This window comes from Styela clava, chromosome 6 (genome assembly GCF_964204865.1).
Source record: "Styela clava chromosome 6, kaStyClav1.hap1.2, whole genome shotgun sequence".
Taxonomy (NCBI): Eukaryota; Metazoa; Chordata; class Ascidiacea; order Stolidobranchia; family Styelidae; genus Styela; species Styela clava.
Genome location: NC_135255.1, coordinates 18644759 through 18660392, shown reverse-complemented (window position 1 = coordinate 18660392; position 15634 = coordinate 18644759). Strand labels below are relative to the sequence as shown.

Here is a 15634-nt window from a genome sequence, read left to right as displayed (position 1 = left end):
TTCTGCCAAACTTCACAGATAGATCACTGGTTCCCAACTTTTTATGGCTCTTGCCCCCTTCCGGATCACAGAAAATACACTAACTTTGCTTAAAAAGTGTAATTTGAAGATTTCTGAACATTTCTATTTCTTTTGGTGTTTTTCTTTCCATGTAAACCTTCAATTCAAATTTTTGCACCCTATTTTGAATTCAACCAAATAAATATCCAATTCAAAGTCGATAAAACGGACGAACGCGTTATAAAAAAGCTTTGGTTTTAGTTACCTTCGTACATTTTATCGCATGCAAGTAGCATGGAAGAAAATGCAAATCTCCAACTTACTATGTATTCATCTTCTTGCTTTATTTTATTCTTAAGATATTCGGTGTGTAATGTCAACTTTTCGGTTTTGTTTCATGGGTCTGTCAGCAGTTTCCGATTTTCCTCTTCGCACTGTTCCTGTAAAATGACTTTGACGATAAATCAGATAAAATGCACTTTATTATTTGGATTTCCCTTAAATTTTATTGCGAAAAAAACACAAATTAAATCAAATCCGACTTTGGATTTAACTAAATATTTATGTTTGAACAGTGTCCATGAATTTCCCACACATTTAACCTTTCAATAGTTATGTAAAAAGCTATGCTGATTGATGCTCTTCAATTGACAAGTAACATACATGCCCCAATTGGATTTTGATATAATGAAGTACCGTACTTCAAAATGTTTGTATTTGACAATTTCTATAACACTCTGTTTTCATTTATGATTTTATCTATCACTTTTTATATTTTTGTGGTTTACATTGTGTGATTATGTACTCCTAATTTTTTTCGCACCCTAGTTATACCACTCATTCCAATTTTGTGATTTTATTATTAGTCTAGAATCAAATTTTGATATGGTATAGTTGTGTAGTATACATAACTTTCTGTGACATATCACATCATCTTAAAAATCCTAGATATTCGATTTATAATTCTATATTGTCAAGATCGTTATATCTATTGGTTTTGAGTAGTTGAATTGGCTATGGCTGTGAAGAAAAATCAGTTCTCAACATTTTTTTTAAATTAAATTTTCAACAGGGCTCTGCCAAGTTGAATCTCTAAAATGTACAAATTTTCCCACATCTGCATCGCAAACTCTACTTTATTCGCATGGATATAAAATGACTCCTATAAAGCTGGATTATGGTGCATCGCGATAATTTAAAACTTGTCTTGTGTTTGTTCCACTGATTTATTGCAGATGGCTTTGGCTTCATTGGTTATCCTAACAAGAGTTTTTCTTACTAATGTTCCCTGTAATTTCAATCCCCCTATATACCAATGCTTGTGTAATGTGTATACCTATCTTTTTCCAGATTGTTTTTCGAATTTTGTAGTTAGTCAGCTTTTAAGTTTTACTATTTTAACATTATTCAAACATGGAAGTGGAACGAACAATCCCGATGGATAAGAATGCTCATGATGCTGAGTTATTGGATAATTTGAACAGGTTTATAGTTTTATATTGTGTTCCAAATATTTAATTAAGTCAAATCAACTGTGAAAATATGGAAATTTCACTCTGTCATGACTCATGGGAGACCTAGGTTTGGCACAACTCAGAGGAATTTAAAAAAAATGCTCCGATTCCTATTCAGAAAAAAATTTGACTCCAGCTCACAATTCTTAGAAAATCAATTTTGACCATAAGATTTAGGTTTATTCCAGTTCATTATAATTTTTAGCTGAAAATGCTCAATCAACTCCGTACATATGAATTATCGACATGATTGTTTTCAAAACAACTGAGAACTCGCAAAAAAGAACTAATTGTGTGTATGTTATTCCTCTAACCCCTGTCTGAATAAAAGACTTGTTCTCACCAAAGCATACCCAGATATCACATTAAAACGTCATTGCTATTTCTAACTACTTGTAACCAGTGGTGGGATTCAAGTTTTTTGTCAACCGATTCCATCACAAAAGTCATATTTTTCAGCCGGTTCTGTTACAAACTGAACATTGACAGTAACCATTAAAGCTGGCCGGTTCGCTGATCTCATAAAAGTCCGTGAGACGATTCTATAGAACCGGTGCCGTTGCGAACCGGCTGAATCCCACTACTGGTTGTAACCATTCCTCGCCTTTGCTCATTGATGTTTCGCCATTTTGTGCCTTGAAAACTTTTGTTTGTAGTTTAGCTATTTCCAGACATGAATTTTAATTTGTTATCTCTTTTTCCAACTTGAGTCATAAGCTTTTGGTATTTTCGCTATTTTCTTATCGAAACAGGAATTATATTAATTACTCGTAAATCTGAACATTTATTTTCAAGAAATCTGAATTTTTCATTTAGTTTCCTGCAAGCTATTCATGATCTCAAAAAGATTCTAGAGAATTGAAAACGTTAAAAATCAGATAATTAAATCATATAATTAATGCTCTTGATAATGAGTTATTGGTGAATTTGAACAGGTTTATAGTTTTATGTTGTGTTTCAAATATTTAATTAAGTCAAATCAACTACGAAAATATGGAAATTTCACTCTGTCATGGGAGACTTAGGTTTGGCACAGCCTGAACTTCGACGAGGAATTTTGAAAAAAAAAATCCGATTTCTAATTAGCAACAAATTTGGCTCCAGCTCACAATTCTCAGAAATCAATTTTAACCATAAGATTTTGACATATTTCAGTCTTTCATGGTTTTTTGTTGAAAATACTTAGTCAGCTCCATACATTTAGTTTCCCCCAGAAATTTTTGTTTTGCCTGTTTTCAAAATATCTCTTTGTAACATTTTTCTGCATGGTTGTAGAGTTGCAGCTTAGTCAAAGTTTGACCGACCATCAAAGTGCTCAACTTCGGACGAAATGACTTCATGTTTCAATGATGACTCAGGCTCAGCCATTTACTGACCAAACACAAACAAAGTGGCTCAATGAAACATTCATTTAGCATTCAACATTTCTTGTTAGTTTGTGTCATCGGGACATTCCACTATTGGAATACGATATTTCAAATTTCTTGTCATTCAACCTTTATTCTTCACTGCCCTGACTCCATACGCCATATTCACACCGGCATGTGAATAGTAAATGTTCAATTGATTAACATCTTCACGTCAGATGAAAAGAATTCTCGGAAACTTCCACATCCTACGATTACTTGATTCCTTTTCGCCATTTTTGAAAGTTTTTTCATAATATTGAATAAGCCAAACAATACATTAGTTCTCACTAAATTTTCACTAATTTTCATAATCATGAAATTGAACTGGTAGGACTTAATCTTATTTATCTTCTAAACCAGTGGTTCATAAACAGTGGTGCATGTCTCGCAAGGGGGGTGTAGCCAATTTTGAGTCGTGAAGCTAATTAAAAATAAATATTATATAAGTTAGATTTGATCTTACCCGCAATATTTTGGATATTTACATTTCTTTATTGTTTAGAAATTGCGATTTCATCCAGATGTCTTTTCAACAAGTTTTTCGGATAAAGCATACTTTTGCTTTGCTATCTGTTATTTGCAGCTTATTGTTAGCTAGTTCTTTTTGAGGGGGCGCGAGAGACTCGACAAATTCTAAAAAGTCGGTGCGGCCCAAAATGTTTGAAAACCACTGCTCTACGCTGTATAGTATTTTTTTTTCCAGAATGAGGGAGAACAAAATGTTCTGTGATTTTCTCATAAAAGCTGGATCTGAAGAAATTCCAGTTCATAAAAATGTGGTTTCAGCCGGATCTGATTACTTTAAGGCAATGCTGTCTCACGATGTAAGTATATGTGCATTAGCCTACTTTAGCCTTTACACATGGATGGCAAAAATTATTTGAATACATTTAAAATCAGGTATTTAGGCCTATATGATGGCCTAGCGGTTTGAACATTGGAACTAGCTGTGTTTGCATTGCAGATTATACATCCCGAGTTCGATTCCCCCTTTCTCAACCATGGTGTAATAAATTGAGTAGGCAATTCCAATCTGAAAAATGTTGGTCACAGACAAAAGTAACCTTTTACATATATCAGTGGCTACTTATATGGATGGGCCTTATTCGGATGTGAATAATCATCGTATAAAAAACGAATGCAGCGAATTCTTAATTTTAAAATAATTTAGACTATTTATATTTGTGAAATATGCCGATCATATGACATTCAATTTTGTCTAACTGCAAAGAAAAGTTAAGCATTTTAAACCATGTTTCTGTAATTTTTCTTCATTAATCTCCACCTGGATTGTCTAAGATTGTCGGTCCCGGGGGCCACAAAATTACTCTTGTATTGTTCGCGGGCCACAATAGTGCCAAAAATAGGTAATCGGTGCAATACAAAACAAACTTTTTTGTGCAAACTCATTTTTCAATATTTGTCATTTGTCAAGCTAAAACATTCAAGAATCCTCAAAAAACTCACTAAACCCCGCAAAAGTCTTTCTATATCTACATTTAGTAAAAGATTTCAAACTCTTCATGACAGAAAAAATGTTTTTGCCAAGGCTGTTCAAATGATTTGCCTTTGTCACCCACACAACATGACGACTTATCAAGCAAGTATATTGGTGTTTTCCCTCTCACATCCAGTTAAAATTCTGTTTGAATTCGTCAGCTTTTTTGAAACTCATGTTTACAAAATAACTTACAAATAACTGCAGATTGATTAATTACCGAATATGAGGTACGGGAAGGTAATTACTAAATTTTCTGGCATATAGGCAGCATTGTAAGGTCATAACATCAATATTTAGTTATCCGGCATAGCCAACCCAGTCTAACAGGATCAGCATTCGATTTTTAGCTTTTTATGATGCCAGAATTGTTAGCATATATTCTCAACCGAAAAGATAGAAAGCCAGATAACAATTTAGACTGCCAATCACATCATTGAATTTTGCTAGTTACCTCAGCTAACCATAACACTAGTCAATTCAGTGACATAAGTGATGTAACAATATGTCAAAAGATTTTTCTGATTAATTTTATGATGTAACAACACCAAATGCGGTATTTCATATTTAAATATATGCTTTTAGTGTATGAAAGAAATTAAACTGAACATTTGTTACCAGATGTAGAAAATGGTATCTGCCCTGTTCTACAGTGTGGAACTTTTTTCCACTTTTCCAATCTATTGTGAATACGAAATTGATAAAACCTATTTGCTGTTAAGTTTTCCATTTGCCATTTGGTTGAGATGGCTCAATCATATGGTGAACCACAGCTTGCCATCCATTTACCAGTCCATGTCGGATATGGGAATATTGACCCGTTATTTGTTTTCTGAAGCATGGAATTTATAGTGGAGGAAGTTGTAACCGACCAGCGGTTACGCGATCCCTTCTAAGGTGATGAGAAGTCCAGCGATTATCTCGCCCTTAACTATACCCTCACGGGATACGAACCTGCAATCCGACGCAAGGTAGTCTATAGTCTATTGGCGAGAGTATTCCTAACGCTTAGCATGATGCGCCACATTGCCGAGCCGGTTTGAAACAAGTGCTACTACTTTCTATCATAACAGAAACAAGATATTGTTTAAATCCACATTAACCCATTTCTAAAGATTTATCTAAATTTCAAGTTCGGCCCTGGTTGTAAAATCTAAAAAACCTAAAAGTTTAAAAAGTTATATGTTCAACTTCTCAGACTAAAGAAAGCCAGGCAGGCGTCGTCGACATAAAGGAATCAAATCCAGTTTGTGTTAAAAAATGCATTGATTTTATTTACACTGGGACAGGATATGTAGCTGATGAGAATCGTGAGGAGTTAATGCTCGTCGCTCATATGATGCAATTGCAGAGTGAGAATATATATATATATATTTTTTTGATTGTAAAGTTACTATCAGATTGTTAAAGTGCAACACATTTCCATTTCTTTTCTTGCCATATGTGAGCTGTAAATGTTTAATTCATACCATGTACACAAAACATCAAACTGACAAATAAAATATTTATCATAAATGAGAGACAAAGACGTCAGCAATTCCATAAATTAGTTGAAAATTTGGTAAAAATTATATCTTGCCCAATTGAAATATTGAACTGCAGAAAGTGTAGGACATATCTTGAAGTTTTTAAAAACGCATGAGAAGGTACATTTACGGCTCAAAATAATTGTTTTTTCTTCAGCGGAATAATTGATAATTTTCTGCCTAATTTTCTTCAGTTTTGTAAAATAAACTCTCATGCTATTTATGTTACCTTAAAATGTATTTGTTCAACTAAAGTATGTGTTAATTTTTACTTCTGATATCTGTGCTTAATATAAATATTGCACTGTACACTATTGGCAACACTGGGCTAAACAGAGCTGATGGGAATTTGCCTTGTGTTTAACTCGGTGACGCGTCACTCCGTGATAACTTTTTAACTTTATTTTAATTATCTGATATATTTCAATACCTATTTGCCTCAAAAACTGAGACGTCACTTTGGGGGTAGGGCCCAATAATTTACCAATTTGGCAGTTGATAGTTGCTTGTTGTTCTTTCGCAGCACTTCGAGAGATCTCGTCACTCCGTGACGTCACGGAGTGACATAAGTATGTCATTTTTGGAAAATATTATTTTTCTGTACGCGAAGTAGGCTACTATAATATTGGGTTTGAACTGCAAATTCTTCCACTTTGCCCTCTACTTACTTTGGATCTTACCCACAATGAAACTTGAATGACATGATTGAATGGCAATGGCAACTTTTTTAAAACTATCGATGACCAAAATATTTGACCTAACATGTGCCGGTTTTGAACAATATGAACGAACTTATTGTAGACTACAATTGAAAAAATATGTAATCTGTTGGAATGGCAGAATAAATATGGCAAAATGCATCGTTTTGCAATATAATTCGACATTTTTGTAAAAGGCGTAAGGGAATTCTAATAATTCACAAACAATATTAAATCTCAAGTTTTAACATGGGTATCTGGATTTTGGTTTATATCCATTTATCGGGTTAACTCATAGGATGCGAAAAATCATGAAATGTGAAAGAAATATGATATGTTTGTCAAAAATTGAAGATACTTCCAATTAGAAAACACCAGTGCGTCACTCATTGTCACCAATAATTATTTTTACGTGCCAACTATATCATAAAGCTGGAAAAAGCAAAAATGATGCAATAACGAGCTTTCGCAGGGACATATTTATCACTGTCTTCTTGTTCTGAATATGCAGACTAAGAGTACTGTGTTTGGGGCCCGCTGCTTCTATGTGTGCTTTGCAAGCAGATGCAAGTACTACCTAACAAGAGAGACTTCAACGCAAAAGAAAATGCTTTTCTATGGTTAATAAATTAGATATCCAAATAACAAAAATCGTCGCATGGTGCAAAGATTCTTAAACTGAATTGCATTAACGGATCCTCCAGATTCTGTATTTTGAATTGCTTATACTTTGTCAAGTCACTGCAATAAGATTCCAGATATATATGTTGTCTGTGCAACATAGCTTTTTAACTATATAGATTATTAAAGTTAGTGCACTCGTTTAGCATATTAATATGAGGGAGACACAAGCAGAACGACAAAAAAATATAATGTATCCCAATTTTTTGTTTAAATGTTTTGTAATTTCAAACAAATAACCAATTTTGACCTAATACAACTAATTGTTCAACATTCTTAATACCATTTTAATGATAAGGAATTTTTGTCACTCCGTGACATCACGGAGTGACATGCGACTAGTTGGGCCGTATAATTGGGCTGCTTCCTGAAAAATGTTTGTTGTACAATAAATTTTGCATAAATGTGGAGATTAATATCTCTAGAATACAGAGACAAGTTATTATAATTGACATGTCATGAAGCTTTTGACGAAATTTGAATGATATATCGCAGTCATTTTATGCATTCAACTTTTCTCTCCGTGACATCACTTGTTTTGTCTCGTCGTTTGAAAAATATTTGGTTGAAAGTGAAAAGTGAAGTATGGTAAATACATCAGTGTTACTGCTACCAATTGGCATTCTAAAAATAGCAAACCACCAAGACCCTGATATAGTAAAATTGATTAAATGTGTGAAATGTCACTACGTGACATTTATGGAATTGCTGAGGTTTGTTATAGGTTTAGGTTTTCCCCTTACTCTGTATATAAGAATTCCAAATTATACCCTAAATCGAACTGACAAAATATATCCTTGATTTGCATGAAATATATTTTTTCTCGCTTCTGGATTTAAAAACTGCAAATTAAACTGACTATATAAAGATTAAGATTGACAGCGCTGTCCAGTATAACAATTTCCAAATAATATTCTCATAGATATTATTGGTATTAGGCTCAGCGGTCATCATTCTTCAAAATTTGTTTACCATTGCACTTTTGATTACCTTGCATGAGTTCGGAGTTTTAAATTATGTGGGGGATAATTATTTGCGAGAGCAGTGCAAGACTCTTTGTCGCACAGGGTAGCTCACGTAATGGCTGGTAATCAAGTTCATGCATTTTTGAATTGCGTGAGGATAATTATGTGTGACAGGATTGCTGGACTCTTTGTTGGCGCAGCGTGGTTCCCATAACCAGTGGGTATCAATTCTGTGCATTTAAATCAAATAACTGGCTACCTAATCCCATAACTAACACAGACTGGTGAGCGGATAGTAGCCGTGGTTTTGCGCCATGACTAAACCGTATTATCGGCTTCCCTCTCGCCTAGGCTTTAAATATGTAAATCCTGTCTTTATACCATTATCGCAATTATATTCACAGGGCTGTGTGATGGAATTGCTGTCTTTCTTGCCAATGACTTGGAATCTGAATCATTCGTTTCAACGCAAAGAATTGCCAGCATGTTCAACTGTGTAAATTTGAAAGAGCATTGCAATGCATTTGCTCTGGAGAACTTCTGCTCAGTTGTACTTTCTCAAGATTTCAAGCTCCTTGAAAATGATTACTTTCGTTTTCTAATGAAATCTGAGAATGTGAAGGTGGGTGAAAATTTCTGATAAATAATTCACGACAACTAAAGACGTAAAATTATAAAAATAGGAGGTAAATCTTTATATATTTTTCCGCTACTCCCGTAGTATGTGAACCAAGATGGCGGACACCGGAACGTAGTATGTGTAACAGGTTAGGGTTAGGCATAATTTTATTCCAATATTCCTTATTTTAGTTCTATTATACATCCAGGGACTAGCAAAATGACTCCCATATTATTTGTACCTGAAATTATGTTCTTATGGCCTCATTACGTTCAATAGGAATTGATTTTAAAATTTTGACAGGTAAAACTTTTGATTCTCAAATGATTATTACTTGAATTACAAGTAATTCTTCTTTTTTATTTATTCATTTCATGAAATATTCATTTAGGCTTCCACTGCTGACAAATGCAAAGCATTGATAATATGGACTCAGCATGAAACGGACAATCGTGTCAAATGTTTTGAAGAAATTTTCAAAACGTTTGATTTTTCTAAACTATCGTTTGAATACATGACATATCTCGTGGAAAAGGAGGCAAGTCGGATTTTAAAATAGTTTTTATGTGGTAGTTTCGATATCATCTCTGAGTACAGGCCACTGTATAAGCTGGAGGTCAAAATAAATTCATGTTTTTCTATCCAGAAAGATATATTCTGCTTCTTTTGGATTTTCGAAAAAATAACTAAAACCTGTAATCCATATTAGCAACATAGTTACATCGAACACTATGCGATTACCACTGCTGGGAATAGTTTACCTATTATTTATATTAAGATAGTTAACAATTAGCAATATTTCAAATGTCAAGTGTCATCCTAATTAGTATTCCCTTTTATACTCTTTAATACTGTACATTTTTTCAGGTAAATTAAGACAAACTTACTTATTTACATTCAAGCAATAAAAATTATTTGTGCATATATTTTTTACATTGTCTTCAACTAAATATCGCCTTCAGACTTATACCATGTAAATGTTACAAATCAAAATCTATGCTAAGTTCATTAGCATTTACATTTGAATATATGAAATATTCTATCCGTAACCTTTTTGTATACAAATCTCTTTAGTGAAAGATTGATCAAGCGAAGTACCTAGCACTTGGCCTATTCATTTCTGATGATAATTTTCAGGTATAACCAGACAATTATCTAAAATGCTTCAGAAGCTTACCATGTTCTTTCTGTTTTTTAGCCTTTGATTTCAAACTCTCTATCCTGTGTGAAGTTGCTATTTTCTCACAAAGGAGCAAATGTGCAGGCTAAAGATCATACTATCATGACAGGTATTTTTGTTTTTCATCATTGCTTGGAAGGCATGGTTTTCGGAATTATATATTTCTACATGTGTGAAATTGCAGTTTGATAAAAGATTTTACTAATTTATTTAACAATTTTATAACTGACATATGCAATGATGTCAAATCGAGATTTAATCAGTCCTGTTCAGCTTATCCTGGTCTAACACGGGGTTTCCCAAATTTTTCGGGCGGCGGAACGTGGTCTTATTTTTGACAAATCTTCATCCTATGTTGTATCAACTTCTGTGCCCAACCAACGAGAAAAGATAATTTTACATTTATAACACAACAACACGAACGACATTTATGTCATGGATGAGTTTGCGTTTCACTGCCCAATTTATTGAGAAAAGAAATTGATATAAAATTTTAATTGCCCGTTTTGAAAGCAATGGATATTAGTCCGCAACACTCAACCTAAAAGATGCAATGCAGTTTGGGAAACTTTGGTCTAGCCTACTGAGCAGAATTCATTGATCTAGATTTAGTAAAGAAATGGTCATATTATCCTACTATCCTAAACAGCTGTGCTGTCCAAACAGACATTACAAAATTTTCAGTGGTGTGGATTGGAATATTGATCGTCAATATTCTAAGTGTTTGAGTTTGAACATTTTTCTCCTCATAAGAAATTAATAGGAATTGTTATTGAGATTTTGCTTTGATGAGTTTTATTTTAATTTAGCTGCTGTTAAAAAACTTTATCCCTATCTTTAATACCTAATACTTTATGTGACCAGTTGGTTTCCTGATTTCATTTAATTTTACTATTGGTTTGTGTACGTAATAACTTCTCCGAATGCATAGTTTACGAAAAAGAAAAATCCTTTTTAATTTAAAATTGTACTATTATTTATTTCAGCAGGTCCTGAAAACAAAGAAAACAGTGGTAAGCTATAGTTGGTTAATATGTTCTAGGGTAGTCCGGTTAGAAAAGTACAGCTCAGCATCCATTCATTTTAGTTATAGCTGTGTTTGATCGAACGTCGAAGTCAATTCAATGCTTCAGTCCTGAGAAGAACACATGGGCAAAAACTCAGGTCTGCAACGTTTTATGTCTTATTTTAAGCAAAAGTGTGAAATTAAATGATAAAACATATGGTTTAATATTAAGCATATTCTAAGCGCATATCACAATTCGCCGAGACAGCTTCTATGAAGTTGCATTTATTTGCAACGAATGCTAAATGACTATATTTAGGGTGGCGAGATGGCGTAGCAGTTGAATCAGTTATCTTAACTATCTATGTTTTGATTTAATCGTATTTGGAAGAGGTATGGTATGTACAACTTGTCCTCAATCGCTGTTACATGGCAATGTTATTATGATCACCTCCGAACTTGAAACCTTTACTTGCTATGATTGAAGTTATTTTCAAATCACCATCTATCGTTTATTTTATAGAAAATGATTAAATTTTGATGTTTGCTGTTTTTTTTTCTACAAAGAGCTCAAGTGCTTATTGCTTTCCTAAAAATGTACAGCAGCCATAAGGTTGTCTAGAAAAAAATTTTTGAGTTAATTGTTTAATAAGGCATGTGTATTTGATCTTGACCAATTATTATTTTTTATTATTTTTCAGAACATCACTGCTGAAATCCTAGAAAAACCATTTTATGCTGTTGTTCTTGGAAATAATATATATGTGCTCATGTATGATAAAAGGAATTATTGTTTACTAAACTATGCGGATAGATCTGCAACTTGGGAAAGATTAGCAGATCGTGCAACTGATGGAAGGCTGCGAGCAGTGGCATTGAATGGTAAGTTTGGAGAAGATGTTTTGTAATATATCCGCTTAATATTGTATTCTTAAAATAGGCTGAGAAGTTATTTGCCTTCTTGGTAAAAAAAGAAGTACGCTTAAAGTTTTTTCATTTAAATTTTTTTTTCAATGCGCTCCGCTCCCACTTTGGATCGAGTAAATTCTGCTGTATGTTTTTTTCTGTAAACAATAAAAAGCGTTTAGTTGTATTTAAAAAAGTTCAACAATTCTTTTGTTTTATCCAAAACGCCTCAACATGTGTTCAAATACTTTGTGAATATTATATGTTTGTAAATTAATATTGCCTACAAATATAAATTCCGATAATGACGTAGTGCATAAGTCCAACCGAAGCCAAAGTATTTTTGAAGACTTCTGGCTGAAATATCATTTTAGAACTAAGCAATGCAATAAATTATAATTTTCCCCATCTAATTGCCGTTCGGAAAGCGTTAACATTATTTATTCCATGTCTCCCGTTATTTGAAAATATATCAAATGATTAAGATTGTTATCCATGCGTATTTATAAAAAATCATGGTATATCTTCTGTGCCGTCCCGATAATGTTGTTTTCATGATTTACACAAATAGTTGCAAATTCAAACTCCGGATCGACAAATGAATTTTCTGTCCTTAACATATGAAATACCTGTAACAATTGTCCTTTTTCCTAGGTTCAATATATGCCTTCAATGATTCTTCTTATTCAAGCAAAGCTGTTGAAAAGTATCAACCTTCAAATGACTCATGGGTTCATTTGATAGACAAACCAGTACCGGCTTTCTGTTGTGCAGTTGTTGCTGCAGAAGGTCAGTCAGTACCAATGTCTGTAATTTTTTATTACCAGTAATAAATACTGTTGTTTAATAATTATATAGTATAATTATATAATTTGCCGCTTTTGATTGTTTCTTCCATTGTACCTCCATTACTCTCTGTTCTCATAAATTATTCGCAACTCTTCGAAAGTTTACTATATGTTTCCATGTCAGTGATTATTCATTTTGTTGCGTATCTGGTTTGCAAAGTCCTGTCACTTCAATCCCTTTATCGGTTGTATATAACACAAGGTTACAATTTATAATCTGACATTGTCTAACAATATTTATCCGTTAGAATGCCCATAATATGTATATGTCGCTGTTGTTAATATCAGAATCAATAGGTGATATTCTGCTGCACAGGATTCAATGTGGAGCATTGAAGAATCTTTCTCTTGAGTTGTAAGCATCGTGATAATGAACCAGTTCCTAACACTTATGTTAACCCTCTTTAATGTGTGCAACATTAAAGTGTGTTAATGTGTATTGAGCCCATAATTTACATATTAATTCTGGTAGAGAAATAACTTTTTTGTATTCAGGCTTCATTTACTGTATTGGCGGATATGTTGGACACTCTCCTTCTCTTTCTGATAATTTGAAACTTGATCCAGCTATTTTAAAGTGGCACACATTGCCGAGCATGCCTTCTGGGAGACATTGTGCATCAGCTGTGGAGTTGGATGGAAGGATTTTCATTACGGGTTTGTAATTTATGTTTCATATGCTAAGTCATAGGGTTACATGTATGAGTCCTGGCTACTAATGGTTAACTTTGTCATGGATTGACTTGAAGACTCGGAAATAACAGATTGAGAATGGTCGTTTTATGCATTAACAAATGGTGCATTTTTGCATCATTACCAAATCAAATTTATTGTCATGTATTTTAGTCAAAATGTAGTTATTGCTTAAATTAAATTATTGATTATTCTTTGGGATGCCTATTCACAGGTCCATCTGCTTCTGTGATTTGTTTTGACATCAAAAATGAAACATGGACATCAACAGCTAATATGAACTATGCCAGATACAATTTAGGATCGTGCACTTTGGGAGACAAAATATATGCTATTGGCGGGTAAGGTCAATTTTTGATTTCAGTATCAGTACCCAATTTTATTCACTACATAAAAATTTGAATGTGTCAAGTTATTGTTTTCTCTGATTCATGAAAAATAATAAGCTCGAAATTTGTGGAAACTGTACCTGATTCATGAAAAATATTCAAGCTCCAAATTTATGGGGACTGTACCTTAACATGCAATGATCCAGCTCTGGGTGCTGGTAATTATTAAAAAAGCGGAAAAGACATCTTTGTGTAAAAATGAGGTAGCCGCATAATTTCAAACTTGGTTGAGATTAGGCAAGTAAATTCCTTCTAATGTACCGAAATACACCCTCATATGTCCTCCCTTTTCTTTTAGTATTTTTGCTTTCTTTTTTCTGGTCAATAATCACTAATTTATCTTTTGCGGTTAGAATTTACTCATCACTTCCGAATATTCAAATGAGGAATGTCTAAAATGAACCGAACTCTAATTAAATTAGAGATTTCTTATTTTGGGAATAAATAGTACCAATTTATTGGTATTATTTTGGCAAATAATTATCATTTGTGCAAATTGTGCATTTGAAGTTTAGACGAAAATCGGTTTTACTCAATTTCTAAATTCTGTAAAAAATAGAGAAATATATGAAAAATCTTGAATTTCCTGCATTGACGACTTAAATGACTTTTAAAAATTATTTGTTGACCACCAACCAATCAAGGATGTTTTTAATATCGTAAATTTTATTTAGGTTTGTTTTGTAAAGAGTAAAATATTCAGTATACATGATTTCATGTTTGTGGTACTCCAAATTTAAAATATGTAAATAGCATTTCACCAATCATTTTTGTTAATAGGGTGTACAGTAACAATACTATTGAGGAGTACGATCATCTTACAAATACGTGGAAAGTTGTTGGAAGCCTGCCAGGAAAAAATGTTTATCCAGAAGCTTCAGTTGCTTTATGTTTACCAACTTAGCAATGCTTAGTTTTGTGTGGAACTCTTCTGGACAAATTTTTTTAATTGAAATCAGTTTCTATATTTGTAGTGTTATCATATGTATAGGTTATCATAATTTTATTCAAATAGGAAATCTCTAATAATTTTACTGGTACTGGGAACTTGACATGATCGATTATTAAAACTTATTTCATGACCCTGGGTCTTGTATTCCTTACAAATAAGAGAAAATTTGTACGCCACCTTGGTCCTAAAGGTTGTAACACACTTATTCAAATTTGTTTATGCCTAAATAATTTTGAAAATGTAAAGTACAATTTCAGCTCGGTCAGTTTTATTTGAATTTGTTTTTCTGTGACTCAATTTTCTATGAACCTATATTTTGTGAATAATAATATGTCAATTTATCGTTACTTTCCAGTCAGTAATGGAAATATGATTTTAAAAGATTCTGTAACTAAAGAATATTGATTTTCTTATGATTAATTCTAGAAGGATATGTTTGGTTTTGATAATTTTATATTCTACATTATCAATGTTATTATAAGAGCATGTTCCATATAGCAGTGATTTTCGACCTGTGTTACGTGAACTACATTCAGGTGTTTCGCATCAAATTATAGTTTCTCAACATTTTCTGATTGGTTACAATTTGAACAAAAATGAAATCAAAATTTATAATAAGGAACAGCAGCCAACTCTAAAATCCTTTTATTTAGCCATTCAAATTTGTTAGTTGTCTTCCTTTGCCAACGTTATTCATACCACGTACATATTTTACCAACCACTACTGACATGAAAAATAGGTATTTGAAT

General features: G+C 32.9%; 1 protein-coding gene across 2 annotated transcripts; it reads left to right on the top strand.

Annotated features, from left to right (window-relative positions):
• The first annotated feature begins 1348 nt into the window (after nucleotides 1-1348).
• Nucleotides 1349-14853, top strand: LOC144424372 (kelch-like protein 38). Of its 2 annotated transcripts, none has more exons than XM_078113608.1 (13): nucleotides 1349-1484; nucleotides 3627-3747; nucleotides 5620-5773; nucleotides 8696-8913; nucleotides 9302-9448; nucleotides 10109-10199; nucleotides 11080-11103; nucleotides 11178-11254; nucleotides 11798-11978; nucleotides 12657-12791; nucleotides 13346-13507; nucleotides 13758-13884; nucleotides 14713-14853. In XM_078113608.1, the coding sequence occupies exons 1-13, from the start codon at nucleotides 1414-1416 to the stop codon at nucleotides 14834-14836; spliced, it is 1632 nt and encodes a 543-aa protein (XP_077969734.1). In that variant the 5' UTR covers nucleotides 1349-1413; the 3' UTR covers nucleotides 14837-14853. The 2 variants fall into 2 exon arrangements, with proteins under 2 accessions (XP_077969734.1, XP_077969733.1); XM_078113607.1 differs by having other exon boundaries at nucleotides 11077-11103.
• Nucleotides 14854-15634: the final 781 nt, after the last annotated feature.